This window comes from Rhinolophus ferrumequinum, chromosome 19, assembly GCF_004115265.2.
Source record: "Rhinolophus ferrumequinum isolate MPI-CBG mRhiFer1 chromosome 19, mRhiFer1_v1.p, whole genome shotgun sequence".
In the NCBI taxonomy this organism is placed as follows: Eukaryota; Metazoa; Chordata; class Mammalia; order Chiroptera; family Rhinolophidae; genus Rhinolophus; species Rhinolophus ferrumequinum.
This window is the reverse complement of record NC_046302.1, coordinates 54684621-54705086: the sequence shown is the minus strand read 5'-3', so window position 1 is coordinate 54705086 and position 20466 is coordinate 54684621. Positions and strand designations below refer to the sequence as shown.

The window sequence follows — 20466 nt, the reverse complement described above, 5'->3', positions numbered from 1 at the left end:
GAAGGCTTTTGGGCAAAGCTAACAGGGCTTTCTAAGCAGACTTGACATAACTGAACTTGCTTCGTGAATTCTGCCCGTGCATCTGTGTGACTAGAGTGATACTTTGATGAATAAAGTCTCGGACGAAACAGCTTTTAGAGCAGTTCTTCTGGGCACTAAAGGAGTGGGGGGAGTCAGGTCCCTCGCCCCTTGGATGAGAAGGCGGAGGTGGGAAACGCCATTATAGGAGCGGTCCTAGCTTTAGAAGAGCCGGGCCTCGTGCGGTGACGCCTACCGGGCTCAGCTCCACGAGGATGCGTCTGGAGCACTCCACGTTCGTGCTGTGGACACAGGTCTGCACATGTGGGAAGTACCTCAGCTCGGGAAGGTGCCACCTCTCGAATCTTGGAAAATAGAGAAATTGGCAAGTGTCAAGAGAGTTGGCATGTTTTCCTGAAGTTCTTCATTATTATTTTCTAAATACAGTTGTAGGTAGGCTTCTTACCTCGTAGGTGATTTTGAAAAGTGACTTTTCAACTGAATTGAGAGAAATTTATGAGTGACCTGACAACTGAATAAAAGTCTTATTTTCAAGTTAAGAAGTTAAGAAATAATGTATCAGATCAAACGGTGTTTTGTGTTTGTGTGAAATGTTAGGGCTACGCTGACACAGAAGACCCTTTGGGTAACTGCATTCTTCTTCTAAGCAAAGCGAGTTCGGAGGGAGGCGACGGGGTTCTCCCCTGTACCACCCAGTTCAAGTCCCTGCTGCGACTCCTGCTGGTGAAGAAGCCGTCGTAAGTACAGCAGAGTCTTCTGAGTGTAAGAGAGTCTAAGAAGGTGCAGCATGGCTGTTGTGTCAACCTGAGGCAGCAGGACTGCAGATGGTAAAGGAACATGAGTCTCCTCTGGGGGACCAGAGGACACCAGTGTGTGAGGTTGTAAACAGATCCAGGGGCTTTGAATGTTTCCTGCCATGTGTCTGCGTTTTCCAGCCCAGTTGTCAGATCTGAGTGAGTTCCAGCAGGGCTCAGTGCAGTTCAGGAGTGTTGTGGGCAGGCGGAGAGCCAGGAGGCAAACAGATTGCGAAATTATACTAGAGCATTCGTCTTGGCTCTTCTCTTTAGAAATTGTTAGCCTCCTGAGGGATCCTTTTCTAAATATTCTGAAAATTAAGTTTTTCATAAAAGGGTAGTGGACCACTTGCCTCCTGTCCCAGAGGACGCAGGTAGTTTAATCTCCTTTGGCTTGTCCTCTTATTTGAGGACACTGAAAAAGTGTCCTTTCCGCCACCATTAGCGTAATGTAAGCATCGTTTTAACTAAAAGAAAAGGAGAAGCATGTTGTCTTCCTCCCTTTCTGTCAGTGCAGCATGAATGTTTTCTGTTACTCTCTTTAGGTTAACAGTGGTTAGATTTTCCCTCACTGAGAAGAGAAAAAAAGCTTAGAGTCAAGACGGAGAAACAGTGATGAAGAGGAACACATAGCTGTTCTTTTGACAATAGGCAATTTTGTTCTCCCCAGTCCTTACATCAGGGTAACACAGCGGCTTATTTATAAGTAGATGATCAGACTGAAAAAAGGAAGTAGGTGGAAAGAAAATAAAATCTTAAGAGAATGGGAGGAGGAAAGCTGAAAGGAGAGAGTGTAAAAGCCTCTGTCGTGTAGAGTTCAGTTATGGGGGATGCAGGAAGCAGCAGGCCAGGTGGAGTGAGTGCGCCCCGGGGCCTGACCCACACAGCTCCCAGAGGCCTGGGTGGCATCCTCAGCGAGGTGCCTCTGCAGTACGTCCTACCTGAAATTTGGTGATTGAGTACAATAGAAGTTAATTTCCTGTTCACCTTTGAGGGCCGAAGGTGTCCAGGTAAATACAGACGTTGTTATCAGGCAGGACATTCCAGGGACTTGGAGATCCCCTCCCAGGAGCTGAGGGCGAGGCCAGACCTCTCCTTGGCACGGCTCTATTACACAGAACTAGGACAACATGAATTCCGTCTTTGTTTTCATTATTTGATTAATTCTCCCCCATCCCACCCGACCATAAACTCCATTACACGGGAACCCTGTCCATTGGCTAATCTTTACATCCTTAGCACTGCAGAGACTACCTTGGACATACATATGCTCAAAACATAGTCATGGAAAGAAGTAAGTGTAAAGGAGTAACCGGCCTCTGGTGCCTTCGGCTAAACCTAAAAAGACCCTAAATTTGCATTCAGTGGAGGAGATGCCTAAATACATGCTTTGCATGTCCCACTCTAGCTGTCTTACTGGGGGTGGTGGCTGTCCCTAAACTGACAACCTCAGATTTTAGTACAGATAGCTCTGGCTTATAATGAAAGGCACAGAGGAAAAGCATTATGTAGGTGTTAGCTGTTCTAAGCTTGCAGGAGGTAACAGCAAATGGGAGAGGGAGAGAGTTTGCCTGACTTCCCACACCATCTTGGAGTAAATATTAGTCCTCTGAAGTTGATGTTAACAATATTATAGTAAATCACTGCTTAGATTTCGGCCACACTTACCGAGTGTCTACTGTGTACCTAGGAGCCGTGATTGCTGTGGGAACAGAGCAGGAGGCACTGCCCTTCCTGAATTGGGCGTGTAATTCAGAAGAGAAAGCTTATCAGTTACACTCGAGTCATTGCAGTAAAGCGAGATCAGTGTTGGGATACGGCGACTTCACAACAGTGTTAGGACAGGGTGACAGGGCACAGCAAGGTGACCCAGCCGGGGTTGTGGGGGGGGGCCCTCCCTGGACACCCAGGTTTTAATTGTTGTCTTATTATAAGTGGTAGTTAAAAACCAGAGCTTGGATTATCTCTTAAAATTTGCCCAGTTTCCATGTAGTTCAAGAACCTGTCAGGAGCGATAGGTGACTGGTTCTCTCAGTAGCTTCCAGCTCAGCCCTTCGTCCACTTGGTGGGTTTTCGTTTTTCTCTCATTGTCTGATGTCATGCAGTATTTAATTTTTTTTGAAACCTCCCACCTTGCACTCAACTGACCTTAAGCCTGATCCATTCCAGATGAAATAGAATTTTGATGGGAATCCAAAGTACTTCCATTTTCCTATTTGAGGGAATCTACTTGATCTCCAGTGTGACATTTTTATACATGTTGTGAAATCACACTTTAGTTATCAGTGTGATTACTGCCCTGGAGGTTCAGCCTCATGTTGAGACTGTTTGGGGGCCGGTGGTAGTTTTCAGGAGTGATACAGATCACTAGACTTGGAGTGAGGAGTTACACTTTAGTTTGCAGGTTGGCTTCCTGAAGTTCACAGTGATACTCAGTGAGTCTGTCTCTTTATTTGTAATTATTGAGTAGTCTTTATTCCTGGTGTTTATTTGTAAATATAAAACTGAAAGAATAATTGTAGTTATACACTAAATATTTTCACAGAAAAAGTGAAATCTTACCAGTAATAGTATAAGCATGGCTAATTGTTGTGTTCCTATATAATAATTTGTTGTGATTATAGGGCTTTCTAATTTATAGACATTTGTATGTTATAGAATTGTGACTTAACACACTTTGTTTCTTTTTCTTTTTTTTTTTTTTCACACTTTGTTTCTTCAGGGTCCGTTCGCTGGCATTAAAGCTTCTAGCATGTCATCTCACGGGGGAAGCAGGGGCTGATGGAAAGCGCCCTTCAATCGATGCCCGAGTTCTCTCCCGAGTTACTAATTTATTTATTGTGAAAAAACCTATTGAACTCAAATTGGATGACAGAAGAGAACTGATTATTAAGGTGACTCTGACTTTTGAGTTTGTACTGTGTGGTTGTTTGACACATTTGTACATCGCGTACATTACGTTTCATCCTTCAGTGGGTGTATGCACCAGGGAGGGACAGCAGTGGTCGCTTCAAATGTGGTTATTCATGGCTAGTTAGAAATTGTGCTCTGACACTGCGTGGCTTCTGGGTGCACTTATGTGTGGGACAGCTATTATGTGAGTGCCTGCTCTGTGACAGGCAGTATGTCCCTTTTCATTTAGTATATATGTTGGACATGCAATGAATTTGAACAGTATCTGAGGTTCAACGTAAAGCTAACCTAGTGGGAAGAAATTCTGTGATAACTCTTAAAAATACCTGTCCCTCACATAAAACTATTGGGGATTCTTCTTGTTCTTATGTTGGAAATTGCCTATAACAGCAAAAAAGGAAAGATTCCTATGATAAAAATTTTCAGCCTCTTCATTATGAGTGGAAAACAAGACTACGCCGGCAAAGGCAGGTTCTCTTTTAGGTGTAGACCAGCCCCCCAGCCTGTGGCAGTACTGTGGAGCCTCATGGGACACAATGGATTTTTAAGAATGGGAAACACATTCAGTGCGCTTCTACCTCGATGTTTGGGGCCATGTGACAGCCTTGGAAGGTGGCCTGCAGAATCTTCCCCCAGCCACATACCAGCTCCTGTTGGGGACTCCCTGAGCGCTCAGCACTGGTCGTCACTCCTGTGCACTGTGTGTGGTAGAGAGGAAGGCGGGGAGAGGCTGTTCTAGAACTGCCCTGTGAGTCCATGTGAGGGCCAGCAGATAGCAGTGGGGCCGAGAAAGGAGCAGTGTGGTCTTTGTTCTCTTCTCCCCTTTCCCCCCGAGTTTTGCCACCTCCGACTCTGTCCTGGCATGAACTGACAGTCAGGGACTGGTACTGGGGGTGGCTAGATGGGCCTGCTGGAAGCATGTCCCAGAGAACTGCCTGCCGCGTGGTCTCTAAGAGGGAGGAAAGCGAGAGAGCCAAGGGCGTTCCAGCTGGCGGCTTCCTGGAGAAGCAGAAAGTCCCGAGTCACATGTCTGCGGTTGCTGGTCTCAGGGTTTCATGGTACTTACTACCTGCGGATGTTTCCCGTGGAACTGTAGGTGGCTAATGGCTTAGGAATGACTTCCTAGTAAAAATACATTAGCAGAGGCTCATTGGACAGGATGGCTCTTTGGTTTAGGTCCTAACTTCCTCCCTGACCTAACATGTCATTGTTGTAAGTTTATATGTAAATATATCAATTATTTAAATAAGTTAACTTTTTGAGCTTTTCTTCTTAGGGTATGAACTATAAAATTTTATTGGGAAATTGGAAATAGACAAAAAAAATTATTTTATTTTTGATTTGCAGTTGGAGACTGTTGAAAAGGTGTATGAAATCTTTATCTCAGATAACGTTGACCTTGTTTTAAGAAAGTCAGCTGCGGAACAGTTAGCTGTGATTATGCAAGGTAATGTCTTCTAAAACAATGGCTGCCCTATTGATAATGGGATTTTAGATTGTTGTGTAGTAGTATCAGGTGGGCGAGCCAGGCTTTGTGGGCCAGAGCTAGCCTGTGGCCAGTCTTTCTTATAGCTCTTGAGTTAAGAATGGTTTTTACATTTTTAAAGAGTTGTTAAAAAAAACAAAAACGAAAACAAAGAATATGCTACAAAGACCATCTATGGCCAGGAGAGCTTGACCCATTTATCATCTAGATCTTTACAGAAAAAGTGTGTGGACTCCTGGTCTGCATTATCGTTATTGAGCTGTAGAATGTCATTTGATAGAATCATCTTCCTTCTAAAATATTGATACAATTCTAACAGTAAATTGCATATTCCTTTCTCAGTTTACCTAGTACATGTTTTTAGTTTGTTCCTTCTTGCTTAGAGAAATCAATCAAACAACACTTTGTGGGTGGGTAAAATAAAAAGAATGTATTATAACTATGTATTTCATTTAAAGGCTTATTTTTAAAAACACCTTGTAAAACATACTGTTAACTTTGTAATGTTGTTATTCCCTAGGCTTCCCTTCTTTGGGTTAGTTTTTTATTTTTCCCTATATGTGATGCATGTAATTTATCTTTAATATTTGAGAGAAATGATAGCTTTGTACTTACATATAAAGATTTTTTTCTAACTTGGAAGATGGGGCCTGGTTAACTTTTCTATCCTGGCATTAGTGGAAACTGGAATGAGAGAGTAATTTGAAAAAGTATATGCAATATGTTTTTGGCTTTAGTAACAATAATACAGACTACAGACAATAAGACTTTAGAAAATGTGGAGAGCCTTGGCTCAAAAAATCAAAAAATTGTTTTAGGAAGTATTCTTTCTGTGTTGTTAACATTTCAAAAGTACAGTGTATACCTTTGGTATGTACTACATTGGGGGACAGGGGAAACTTCTTTTGTTAAAGTGGCAGCTAAAGGTAGTTACAGTGATAGTTTCTAATTCAATATGAGTATGTACATTTGTGTATGTTTTTCTTAATGTATGTATTCACTGGGAATATAGGAGAACAAATTAAGAAAATTTGTCTGCAAGTTTTTAAATACTTGTAACTAATCCATAAGCAACTAGAATATTTGGAGCCAGTAATATCGAGAGAGAGCGAGAGAGAGACAGAGAGAGCGAGAGAGAGTTACTTAGTTAGTTAGTTAATGTCTTAGTCTGTTCCGGCTGCTATACTAGAATACCATAGACGGGGTGGTTTATAAACAACAGAAATTTATTTCTCATAGTCCTGGAGGCTGAAGGCCAAGATGAAAGTGCCAGTAGATTTGGTGTCTGCTGAGGGCCTACTTCTTCTTGGAAAAGATGGAGAAGGGGCAGGAAAGCTCTCTGGGGTCTCTTTTCTAAGGGCACTGATCTCATTCACAAGGATTCCACCCTCATGACCCAACCACCTCCCAAAGGCCCCGCCTCCTGTACCAACCATCACGTTGGAAATTAGGTTTCTATATATGAATTTTGGGGAGACATAAACATTCAGTCCATAGCAATGTACAGATACACATATGTGCTTATAAAAAGAATTCAATTCTTCAGAAGTATATAGAGTATGTTACAATCTCCCCCTTTTTTTTTGCTACTGACAGTTTGAGGTTAGCGATCTTTTAGTAATAGAAAAATGATCATGTTGCAAGTCGTACGTGTATTTACACATCAACTGGAGAATTCTAAACATTTTGAGGTTATGGATTTAGAAAAGAGAAGAATTGTTAATGAAACAATATAAAGTAACTTGTCATATACAAATAAAAGGATTCATTTGTATACATAAAATTCTAGTACTTTTCAGAGCAACTAGTTCATTTTTCTCTTTTAACAGTTTTATTGTTTACATTATAGGAGTAAGATGTGCTTGTTACTTAAAAGTTTTCAAATTGTTCAGATGTATGTTAGGTAACAAGTTTAAAGTTTCATCCTCTAATTTCAGCATCAGGTGTAACTTTTTAATAGTTTGAAAATTATGTGGATATCTGTTCTGTATTTTCAAAACAACAGAAAATGTTCTTTAACCTTTAGTCACTTTTTTTGTCTACAGATATTAAAATGCATGCTGTGGTGAAAAAGTTACACTTAATTGACAAGATAATTGAGTATTTAAATGAATGTGTGGGTCAGGATGGTGAGGTAAGACTAATGTGTATTTTTACAGATTCGTATTTTTTAAAATCAGAGCTGAAAGTGAATTCAGCTGAATTTGGGTAAGTACTTAGCAGTTTAAATCCTGAATAACACCCCGTGCCTTGTTCATTTTTTTTTATTTCTAAGAGTAGGGTCTCTGTAAAGCAAAACCAATCTTAACGTTTCTATAAAATATGTAGCAGAAGTATATACAAAACTTATTTTCAGTGAAAAATAATTCTTAATATTTATTTGCATTTTTGTTTCACACAGTTTTGATAAAAGCATAAAATTTAGAATAAAAGTATAATAAGAATGTAATGTACAGATGTTATAGCATATTTTATCTCACCTTAGAACGGATGACAATAAAATAACGGTGTTTTCCCCTCTTGGCCAGGTCGTAGAATGTCTAGTACAGCCGAGCCTCACGCTCCTGAGGAAAGTTCTTTGTGGCGACCCTGGCCTGCGTGTTTCCCTCTCACAACAGTCTTCTCTCCTGAGCCTGTTATTCAGAGGTAAACAAAACACATTCTTCTAATGCAATCAGTGTTGAGCTCTAAGTGGTATTCTTTACCTGTAGCTAACATTTACTTCCATTTTCCTAACAGAATAACAAAGTTTTTAGTCACTAAAAAGCCATTGCAATAGAAAATGTTTCCCACTTTTGTGGAAGTTTCCTGACAATCCTCTTACTGAGTAGACCTTTGAGCTGAGAAAGGCTAAAGCCCCATTGTTCTTTGTGCCTCAATGGAGCTAGTTTGGTGCTCAGTTAACTGTTACCTGTAAAGAGGAAAGCTGCAGCTGCTGTCATTACTGCCTTCTCTCTAGCATGTTTCCTCATTCTTGTTTGGCTTGTGCCTCTATGTCCTGACCCTTTGGTATGATACCTGATTCTGTTGTTAAACTGGCCCAAAGTAGACCCAATCTGTGAGGGGTGGGGACTGGACCAAAGCGAATGACTCTGAGCATTCATTTATTTACTACATTTTGTGAAGTGTGATTTTTTTTTTTAAACCTATTGTGGTTTGGCTGTAATTTAATAATGTGTTAAGATGGAAAAATTCCATGCAATTTTGTTATTCTTCTGACTATTCTCAATAGAGAGCTTGGTAACATATCTTGCTCTTTTTTTCCCTAGAAGTTTAGGCCACTGCTTTTAAATATTCTGTAAGGGACATCTTGATCAAGGGTCTCAGTAGGCTTAACCTTATCAATTGTCAGATATGTGAGAGCTAAATGATTTACTCATATGGTCCAAAATATTATCAGAATATGGATTAGAACATAGTGATTTTATTTAAGCATTTTCTTCTAATGGTTTCTGCTTGCCAAGTGAACAGGACACAGTTTATTTAAGAGCATTGGTAAAGATCCAAACCAGATAAAGTTCTACATAGACTTACTGCGTTCAGGCTCGTAACATTTTGAATAGAGTGTAAAATTTTGTAATTATTTTATAGATCGATCTGGAAGAGTAGCAGCTTTCAGTATCTGGTTTTCTTGAATCCTGTGGGTAATTACTTCTTAGGAGCACCTACTAGAGTCAGAGTCTCTTCCTGAGGCACCATCATTTGCCCTTTGGGTATTTAACAATTTTTCTGTCTCGTTGATGTTTGCAAAAATTAGTGAGTCTGAAAATGGGTTACAGTTTCTCTCATTAATGGATTTAGTTTTATGGTAAATTTAGTTAGTTTGTTTGTTGTTCTTTTCCTCTAAAAGAAAGGGTTTATTGAGCCCAATGCTTGCCAGAAAAAGGGCCATGTCCTGGGGTGTGAAGCCCATTCCAGAAGCAGCAGCAGCAGCAGTGGGGCTGGATGCAGAAGACAGTGTGTTCCCCCAAACTAGTTTTCAGCCAGGTGCTCACCCAGGAAAATGCCTTCCTTGGGAAACATTTATTGAGCACATACTGTGTGTTAGGGGCAACATTGGACCCTAGGGATAGTTTGATGAGCCTGGTAAGTGACCCTCGTGGAGACCGAAAAATACATAATGCAGTGTAATAATAATACCTGTAATAGTGGAATTCATGCACCCAGTGGAAGTGCTCCTGAGTAGACTGGGTGGTAGGGAAACATCAGAGAATGCTTCCAGGAAATGTGACATCTAAGCTGGAATTTCAGAAATTAAATACAAGAGAAAAGGAAGAAATTTAATTTGTTTTTAGTGACTTACAGGATTTCTTTTGTAACATAAATATAAAACCTATGCCTGATTTTATGTGACTATTTTCTCCCAACTTTTCTATCTTTTAAAATGTATTTAGTATATCTTTAACTTTAAATATTTTATGGAAATACATAAAGCTTTTCTGTTACAGCAAGTGGGATTTTTTCATCATGCTCTGAAAGGAGGGCCTACTCCGATTCCAAATTCAAAATTCCAAATATGCTTTTGTACTTTCTCGTACTATGTTTATAGTGTTGTTTAAAAAACATCTTTAGTCTCCTTCAAATCGATTTTGGTATATAGTGTAAGGCAGGGATCTAAATCTATTTTTTCCATATTGTAGGCAATTGTATTGCAATAATTTCTTATTATTTGGACATATGGCTCATTCTGTTTCCACTGATATGAAATGTGTACTTTATCACAATTTCGTACATGTATCTCCGTTTTTTTACTTTTGATTTCATTGCTATTTTTAATTATGCCAATGATATAACAATGTTTTCCTTTTCTTGTAGTTAGGAAAAATACCTTCTTACAAAACTAATTTTTTTGTGGCTTCCCTGTTTTTGCTAACTGTGTTATGTTGTCATTCCTGCATGATTGGTTTAATCACCATACGTGTTTGGTTAGAATTTCTTAAGTTTCAAACACTAAGAAACTGTAGCACTGGGAATGTTACAGAGGTGAAAACTGAGGCTTATTAATGTCAAGGATTTGACCAGGCCGCTTAGCTGAATAGGAAGTGGTTGGTACCCACACTATGTGTATTAGTTTAGACAACTTTCCTTTTCCATCAGCTCGTTGTAATAAACAGGACACACAAACCGAAACAACATCACCAGCGCAAGCTCGTTTTAAAGTCAGTCCCAAGTTCTAGGATTATATGTATAGGAAAGGGAAGATATTATAAAATAAGGAGAGCTTTCAGTGAGCGAACTTTAGTTAGTGAGATGACTTGGCAAATCCTTCATAGACGCTGCTGGGTCAGTGTGCATCTCTGGTGAACTGAAACCAGGCGCTATCTGGTGAGTGGGTCTGTGTCGTCTGGGCCCCACAGTCCCACCCACACCCACGGGACAGCATTGCTGTGTGTCACAAGCCGGTCCGATGATTCACATGCATTTGGAAATTTGAGAGCCACTGTTTTAGTGATGTCAGTTTACCTGGGTTAATGAGTATGGCGTCCCTTCCCTTCGAGTTAAGATATTTGAAATTGGAAATTCATTCTTTCTAGAGGTAAAAATATTTCATAAACTTATGCTTCTTTTTATTTCCCAGTTTCCTTGATATTTCACGAGGATTGTACCATCGTGACTGAGGTTGGAGCATTATTTTGCCTTCTTTTATTTGATGAAGTATCAAGAATGGATATGTGGTGAGCTCTAAGACTTAAAACGTTTTTTACTCTCAATTATTTATCTGAGGTTTCTGATGCAATCTTCCATGACACATGGAAATCTCTGACTTATGCAGCTTATGCTTTCCAAGGTAGATACACCACGGTATGATTTTTGGTTGAGTATACAGCATTGAAAAGCCCATTGGCTGAAAAACTCATCCTGAACTTGTATTTTTGAACATTACTAAGTACGGATTTAAACATTGCAGTAATCTTGGTCAGTAATACATTTTTCGTCCATACGCTCAAGTTTGCATGCATTTTCTTTAATATCTTATTTAAAAAAACCTTTAGGAAGATGTTTCGGATGGCAATACCTGATTCACAGTGACCGTGAGCAGGATCAGTGGGGCGGGGGGACACAGATCCACCCTCGTCATGAGTCCTTCATTATATAGACTCCCCAAAGAGAAGCGTAATTCACTCGTCATAAGCAAATCCAGGTCGCAGCAGACACGTTATGACTGTAGTAAATGGTACCACCAATTGCACCTCGTGATTGGAGTTTCAGTCAGGGGAGTGAAGCAAGTTGTGTTTGTTGGACAAAGCTCTGCTCCACTCAGTTGTTTCTTTCCTTTTATGTGTGTACGTGTGTTTTTTTTTTCTTTCATGAAATAGGTCTGTTAATCCTCCCAGTAAACCTTCACCATCAGTCTTCAGTTTGCCTGTTTCAGTTTTTAGAAGGTAACATTTATTTCTTTGATTTTCTTGAAAGTAAACTATTGTTACAGAAATGGATATCAGAATCTATAATTTGTGACAGTTTTTGTGTAGCATTTAAACCACATGACTTGTAGTGTTTTAATGCCTCCTTCTAGTGGTGCTTTGCAGAGTTCAATGGGTGTATGTCCCCACCACCAAGTGTTTCTTTTGGTATTGTTTGCATCTACAGAAAAGTTGGAAGAACTACACGTGAGCACCAGCATATATCCTCATCCCAGAATCAGCAGTTGTTAATTCATGGGCCTTTTTTCTGTCTCTCTCTCAATATACCTATTTATTTATATATAATTTTTTCTCCTGAATCATTGGAAAATAAGTTTCAGACATAATTTTACTTTCTTCCTAATTGTTCTAGCATGTACCTGCTCAACTCTTAAATTAAGGTTCACTTTCCTACATAACCACTATACTATGCAGGATTTCATGTAAGAAGATTAAAAATAATTCTCTAACATGATTCAGTTTCTCCTGTTATACCCCAAATATTCTGTATAGATTTTTTTAAAAAATGCAGGATCCAGTAAAGGTCCTGAATTGCATTTGGTTTCCATCTCTTTTGAGACTTTAAAAAGTGAATTGTTTTTAGTGAAGTATAGCACACACAAAGCATAAAAATCATGAGTATTGTTGATAAATTTTTCCAAAGAAATCCACGCATGTAACTACTATACAGATTAAAATACAGACTCTTACTAACACGCCAGGAAACCCTTTCAGACTTCTTTATTACTTTCTACCATTGCCAGAGGTAATTCTATTTTAATTTTTGTTACTGTACATTATTTTTGCCGGCTTTTGGGCTTTATAAACGGAGTATACTTTTGTATTTGGTTTCTTCTGTTCACTTGGAGAGATTTGTGTGTCATCGCATGAAGCAGTAGTTGGTTCATTGTCATGGCTGCATAGTGTCCAGTGTAGGAATGGACAGCCCTGCTTTACCGTCCGTCCGTCGCGGATGGACGTGTTCTTTGTTTCCGGTTTGGAGCTAAAGCAAACAAATGACTAAAAGCATCCTCGACACACAGGGTCAGAGGGTATTTCTCAGTGGAGTAGATGCTTCCACAGTCTTCCAAGTGGCTTGCTGCTTTGCATCACAGCAGCTGTGTGACAGCACCAGTGCCAGTTGCTCCACCCTCACCAGCCCTGGTGTTTGCATCACCCACTCTATTTTTCTTTGTGTAAGAACGTCTGTAATAGCTTTATGTACAGTCATCACAAGCTAGAAACATCCCCATGTCCAACAACAGGGAGAACTGATAAATGAACGGTGCTATGTTCATACAATGAATTCCTACACAACCTTTAAAAACTACTTGTCTCACAATGGCATGAGTTTCATAGACATAATGTTGACTGAAGGAAGCCACAAAAGAACATACATTTCCATTCACTTAAAGTTCCTCAACAGATCAATTGATCCATGGAGAGAGAAGTCAGAATAGTAGTTACCTCTTGGAGGAAGGCGAAGAGAGTACTTGACAAGAAAAGGAGACAAAGAAATTTTCTGAAGGGACGGACATGTCCTGTATTTTATTCTGGGTGGTGGTTACACGTGAATACGTATATAATATAAAAATTCATCAGGCTGTCCACTTAAAATCTGTGTCAAATCTTAAGAAAACTGATTAATTTAAAAACATTTCATTGCTTGGCAGATATATTACATGCAGTGTAATCATTTTCATTGCTTATAATATTCTATTGTTAGACTATACCACAGTTTGTTCATTCTCCTGTCAAAGGGTATTTGGGTTGATTCTGGGTTTTGCCCCTATTTGCACTCCTGCAAACATTATTGTATGTGTCTCTTGGTATATGCGTGTAAGAGTTCCTCTTGGATATATTCCTTGGTTGTAGACATGGCCCGCTCTTCATCGTCTTCAGGTTTGGCTAATAAAACTCACACGACGACAGGAGGTCATCCTGGGGATGAGATGACACGTGTGGGTGCTGGAGCTGCCTTGGCTGAGAAGCCCCATGTCCAGTAGAAAACGTGATCCCCAGTGAGTGTCCAGGGCCCACAGGCCGCGTCTCCAGAGCACAGCACTGAGGGGTGCTCCGCTGTGGCCTCAGTGCATTCACACGGCTCCCACACCTCGCAGGCCACACGCAGGGCCATTCTCATTGAGCAAAGCAGCTTAGTGACCTGTCTACATCCATATCTGTTTGGTCGCCCCGGGGGAAAAAGCCAGAGAGTTAGTGCAAGACTGTATCTGTCCCCAGGGGGAGTAAAGGGTTTTGCTATTGCTTCACACACTGTGATGCTGTCATTTTTATAATCACTGCCCATCTGATGGATGTGCACTGGTTTCTAGTACCCTTTGCTTGTTATTATTTTCTTCCTTCTGTGTTCTTTAGGCTTAATTTGTAGTTTATTTTCTAACTTATTAAAGGATTGACTGTTGATTGATAGTCTTACTACCTCTTTCCATTTAGTGTAAGTCCTTCCAAGTAGGCACCTGTTTTGTCCTTTTGACATAGCCCCATGAATTTTTTCGTACTTTCTTGCTTTCTGGGACAAAGAGATGTCCAAGGTTCACCTTTGATTTCTCGGTCTCAGACCTAGCATTAACCATTTCTCTAAGGAGCCCTGGTTACATTTGTGGATAATTCCAATATTTAAAAAAATTTATTGGGGTGACATGCATTAATAAAATTACATAGATTTCAAGTGTCCAATTCTATAACACATCATCTGTATGTTGCATTGTGTGCTCACCACCTAAAGCCAAGTCTCCTTCCATCACCTTTTACCCTTTCTACCTTCCCTCTTCCCGCTTTCCCTCTGGTAACCACTATATTATTGTCTGAAAATTCCAATTTTTAAAAAGTATTATCTTTACTTAAATTATGCATCCTGATTTGTATATAGAACTCTACCTTAGCCTTGTTTATTGAGATGCATGAAATGGAAAAGCACACTAAATTTGCCCATAGAAATCTTTAATATTTATCTAACATTAGTCACAAATGTGTGAATTAGGGGTTTGGGGTATGTTTTATTAGCAATATTCTTCTTTGACATTTGAACATACTAGTAGGCATTGCTGTCCTGTTAAACACTGTTAAGTTTTGACTGGTTTAAAAGATATGGCTATTAAATCTGTTCTTGGATCAAAAAATGTTTCTGGGTTCTCTTGGTGACACACAGTGATCAAGCATAAGTTGTGATTCTGTCACTAAGTGATGCAGTGAACATAGGCAACTCATTTAGCCTCTTTAGACTCATTTTCATTTTCTGTAAAATGGGTACCTTGTTGATATGCCATGTAACTGAATGAGTGATAAACAACATACAGTGTTTGGCATAAGGTGGGCATTCATGTTTTAGGTGAACACCTTTCATGTAGCTGTGGGTCTTGGTTTCAAGGGGCATTAGTCATCTCAGCAAACAACTCTGGTACAACGTAGAATATGATCGGTCCTCAGGTAAGAGGTAATAAAGTGTTTTGGGGAGTTTAGTGGATGGCAAAAGAATAGTTGAAATAGTATATAAATAAAGCATGATAACTATTCAAAATAGGGACCATGAGAGATCTTTGCATATTGTAGAATGGGAGGCATAGAACTAGCCCTCATTGTGGCTCATCCTTTTGAGTAGCATTTAAAAATTTAGCAGTTGGTAATTGTTTTATACATTTTCTTTAGGTATCACCTGCCAGTCCATGTACTTGGCCACCATGCTGTGAGTCCTTATGCCATAGTTTTGCCGTTATCCGCTGATTGTTTGGCCTTGAAGCCCGTCTCAGACATGCTGAGAATAGCTTGGAACCTGTCATGGTATCATGGGAGTGATAACCTGTTGAAGCAAATGAGCTCGGAAACGAAAGTCCAAGAGTAAGCTGTTACATGTAGTAGTTGAAAAAGCATTCACATTTAACTAGTTACAACGAATTAGTTAGGTTTTATTTTTCCTTTCGGTTAAGTAGTTTTGTTTTTGTTTTTTTTTTACTTACCTGATTCTGCTTTTACACTGAAGATTATAATTTTTACTTTGTTTTAAAGATTACATGTGTTCATTACTTTTTAAAAACTCTTACACAAGGAAATTAAAAACCAGTTCACCTATGCTATTTTAGAGATTATATAAAGTTTAGTTAGTTAATATATATAAATCACTAAGAAGAGTGCTTTGGATTAGAGTAAAAGGTCAGTAACTATGTGTACGAGTGTTATCATAACTGTGATGATAATGATGATTACTTCTCAATATCTTAATAGTCTAATCTGTCAGTACTTATTAGGATGAAAATTATATCTGTGCAACCAGGAAAATGTCAGTATAAACTCTTAAGATGTTGGTGTAAAAGCCTCATATTGACAGGTATACACTTAATATTGACTCTTTTAGCTATGAGTCAACCTTTAATTAAAAGAAAATGAAGATGAAACAAGTTTTGGGCTAGAGCTTATAAATAAAAGTGAGCTTTTACTTAAGTAGCTTCATGTTCCTTTCTTTTTTTCCATTTGTTTAGATTTTCAGATGCGTTGACACTATCCTCAGAGGACACCCTTGCTCTGAAGGTGACACACACAGCCAGTGGACTGAAGGACTGTCTCCATGCCATTGTGCAGGCTGCAGCCCACAGGGAAGTGAGGGCTGCTGTCACAAGGATGAGTTTTTATTTTCTGAACGACAGATTGTCTCTAAAGGGTGGCACTGGCCCGTGTGGCGTTACCTTGCAGTCCCTGGCTTGGCACACCACACTGAACAGGTCAGTGTAAGCGCACATCTGCCAGTTTCAAAGACCCGGATTGAATTGTGTTTGGGTTTGTCTCCATACCTTTGACCATAAGAGCGTGTGTTCTTACTGTTGATATCATGAGAGAAATGTTTTTATAGAAAGAAAAACCCCACGATTTTTATTACCTGTAATAACTAATAACAGCAAAAGAGAACAATTTTAACTTAATCTCTGCATTTTGGAAGGAATTATTAATAAACATAACATTTATAAAATATCCTACCATGGAAACTTTTATAAAGGTAAATGACTAGGGTAAGACATGAATGAGCAAACTGAATGTTTATTTTTGTTCATGTTACAAACGAACCAGGACAGCAGTAGATTGGCTAGCAGGCTTGGTGCACTTGCAGCAGACTGTTTTGTTTTGCTTTTGTTTTTATTCCATAAATAAATCATCTCATTTTTCTTTTTACTTTGAATTTCATGAAGTTGATTACCATGTGGAGGTCCATTAGTAGCTATGGAAAAGGCTCTAGCTTGTCCCTGGCAGCAGAGGGCTGTTGCCTTTGAAACAAATAAGACTGATACGCAGTGGTTGGCAGCAGTGTTACATTTTAGTCTTCATGTAACTCTGTTATAAAATGTGTAACTTTCTTATTAAACATAAAGTGTGCAGTTTTCAAAATTCGAGGTTAAATGAGTTTCCGAAATGTTAACTCGTTGATTTAGGTGAGCTCTCACAATTTAGATGTCTGACTTGGCTTTTCCAGTGGTGGGCTGGAGCCAGCCACCAGAGAGCTGGTGGTTAAATTGTCAGGAATTTTGAAAGTTAGTTGGTTTATACAGAGCCATTCTTTAAAATTAAATTATGTGAACTTACAATTAAATGATACGAAAATAAAGGTAATGATTATGCAAACATTGTTACTCTTAATTATTTTACAACTCTGTACTCTCGAGGTTGTTTGTATCTGTTATATAGCTGTGTTGCAGAACTGCCATGTAACGGTGTGCTACTGTGCATCTCGCCACAACTCTGTGTCACATTGGGGCTCACAGTTGGCCATGGGGGATATTTACACTATGGGAATTGGCAAACAACAAACCAGCACCCCGTTCCTCAGTGGTGTTAAATATTTATCAACATACCATAGCACTCTAAGAGCTGGAAACCATAATTTTTGTCTTCTTTATTGTAGGTTTTTACAAGTGCTTCCTGCTTGCACCGAGGATGAGAAACTGCTAATAGATATCATACATTTTTTAAATAAGTTATTGAAGGAACAAAGAAAAAATTCATCAGTGGAACTTCTAACCTGGCTTCTAGAATTACTTCTTAGACATGTAAGTGTCATTGAGGAATTTGGGTTTTAGGTTTGATGAGTGGTTTATTTGAAAATGATTAATACTACATTATGGAAAGGTATCCTTTTTATATAACGTGTGCTGAGTAAAGTACTCCTCGTGTTGTAAGACATAGCTCATAGCAACACGGCCTTCTTGATGGGATCGTGACTAGGTTCATTATTAAAAATCTACGGAATGAATGAGACCGTCTGTCTGGGTGTTTAACAAAACCTGTTATTCTGTGTGTGAGATTTCTGCTGCAACTGTATTTTTAAGTGGAGGCCTTCGGGTGGGGGAAGCACAGATAGGAACGTGGAGAGGAGGGCGAGCCAGGCAGATGGAGGTGTGCGGGTATGTGATGGGCCGGTGGGAAGGGTGCGTCAAGCAGCGCTCAGGCTGCCGTGGCAGCTTACAGTGCATGACACGTACCCTTCCAGCTCCCACGCCTCTCACCGGGTTCAGCTGGCTTTGTCCTAAGAAAGTTGCTGAGAAGCTAGCTCACTATCTACTGTTGGTCTATTTTTGTGTGTGTGAATACCATATGTATTTACTTAATCTTGCAAAGATAAACCTTTGTACAAGTGATCATGAAAAAAACACAGCCTGAGCACTAAAATATTATTAAAAGAATCTCTGTGGCACTTTTCCTAAAGAAAACCAGGTAACTTACTGAGGAAGATTTAGGAACTTTCCGTTATGAAAATTTTGTTTATATGTTTTACCAAAATATTCATTTATTACAAACATTTTAATTCTTAGGCATTTTAGGAATTTGTTGTACCACTAATCTATATTTTAATGTAATAATACTTTGTTCATATGTAGAATAACCTAGAAGTAGTGAGTTTGAGTACTTTTTTTACAGAATTGTTTTTTTTAGGTGGCAGTTCATAGAGTGAGGCCATAACTTTTTGGTGGGAGGCTATTCCGAACGACTCTGCGTTTGTCTCTTTTCTGGCCACCTGTCACAGGCACATGCACACTTAGAGTCCAGGGGGGGCATTGCACAACCTCCTGTTGTAGGTTGCTGGTGGATGGAGAGCTGGATGCGATGAGTGGTACCTGTGTGCTTGAAGAAAATGAGCCATCATTACAGAAATGCTGCCTTTGGGAGGTTAGCAGTGACAAAACAGTGGGCCAAGTAGTTGGCATAAAATTAGGATTGGCTACCACTGTCTGAAGACAAAACCTTCAGACTTAATTAAGCACTTGAGATTATTAGCCCTCAGTAGAGACATCTGTTCCACTCTCTACTGTACTTGAGGGATGGCAATTCGTCCCCTATTTTAGAAGTGATGTTGCTAAGGTTCCGAATGTTAATTACATCTTATCAAGGGGACACGTCTCAGCAATTTACAAGCAAAAACAAGTTCTGACTGGAATGAGATTCTTTGGAGGAGTCTTAATTTTAGGTATAAACATACTGCATCAATATATTCATGTAGGAATCAGTAGCTTCTATGTAATTTTTATCTGGGTATCAGAATGAATAATTCTGGATAGTAAAATTATATTTTACCAACATAGGATTTGCATTAGAAGCAGCTTATTCATTTTGTCAGTGTCACGGGAATGTGGATGGGTGTAAGTCAGCTTTTAGCTTTGTGAGGCTATAGAATATATATTTTTATGATTTTATTAAATGTGTATATTGGTTGTTTCGTTCATGTATGAAACATGGAAGTTGTTGTGTTTCATGTAATTTTACTTGATCCAAATGAGGCAGTTCTTGTTCAAGATAAAAGGAAAAGCTGGAAAAACAAAGCTGCTTGGGTGTGAAACAGTAATGTAAGTTAAAAGCAAAACATCTCTCCCCAATACTTTGCAAAGGCTCTCAAATATATTATTTGTAATTGTGTATGCCTGATTGAAGTATAACGCTACATACTACATAATGTAAACAACTTGGAATTTTCTTCCCATTTTTTTCATTTCTTTTCCCGAAAGAGAACGTGGTTATTTTTGAGTTGAGTTCTTTAGGTGAAGGATTTTGTAACAGCAGTGATAAAGTTTTGGCTTTATCTCTCTTTATATGTTGTAATATGCACTCCTGATGTGACATAATGCTGGAGAGAGAACATTAACTAGCTTTGAAGTAAAATGGTTCTGAGATGAAGTCCTTGCTCTGTTCATTCTTATGGCTTTGGACAAATTACTTAACCTCTTTAGAAACCTTCATTTGCCCATGTGTAAAATAAGAAAATGCAAATCGCCTAGTTTAATCAAAAAGTTACATGAAATCTTTTCTTTCTCTTTTTAGCACACTGCCTGTGCCATTATGACGGTTAATATTCCATGTATCAGTCGATGCTGGGGGTTAATATAATGTTTTCTATTCTAAATATTATTAGGAATAATCATACCACATTTTTAAAAATGGAAAACAGGAAAAATTTTAAGTAGCATTAGTTTTATTTGTATTTTAGGCTATCAAGTTGTCCAAGATTACGAGTCATAATCCTCAGCCTTGATTAGCTGCTGTGGGCCTTGTCACACCCTGCTTAGCTGTGTGTATTAGTGCACGTTTGGCAGGGACAATTGGGCACTATATGGCGACAGCATTAAACTGTTACAATGTTTCGATGTAGTCATTTCATAGCTTAGAGATTGCACAGGACCTAGTCGGACTTGAGCGCACTGCTGCAGCTCAGTGAAATCGGAAGTCACTGATGACCCAGTGGCTGGTGGGGGAAATCCTCATGGTTGCACAGCAATCAGGTATTAAAATGTTTTTGAAGAACTACTGATAATAACTTTAAGTAAGAAATGGTTATAGT

The 20466-nt window shown here is 39.1% G+C and overlaps 1 protein-coding gene across 1 annotated transcript in view; it reads left to right on the top strand.

Moving 5' to 3' along the window:
- RTTN (rotatin) overlaps positions 1 to 20466 on the top strand; it is a 126160-nt gene that overhangs the window by 35322 nt on the left and 70372 nt on the right. Inside the window, exons 17-26 of the mRNA XM_033087793.1 lie at positions 637 to 776; positions 3556 to 3727; positions 5094 to 5193; positions 7278 to 7366; positions 7761 to 7878; positions 10811 to 10907; positions 11550 to 11615; positions 15303 to 15491; positions 16130 to 16369; positions 17542 to 17686. Coding sequence (XP_032943684.1) covers positions 637 to 776; positions 3556 to 3727; positions 5094 to 5193; positions 7278 to 7366; positions 7761 to 7878; positions 10811 to 10907; positions 11550 to 11615; positions 15303 to 15491; positions 16130 to 16369; positions 17542 to 17686 — 1356 coding nt within the window. The remainder of the gene's footprint in view (positions 1 to 636; positions 777 to 3555; positions 3728 to 5093; positions 5194 to 7277; positions 7367 to 7760; positions 7879 to 10810; positions 10908 to 11549; positions 11616 to 15302; positions 15492 to 16129; positions 16370 to 17541; positions 17687 to 20466) is intronic.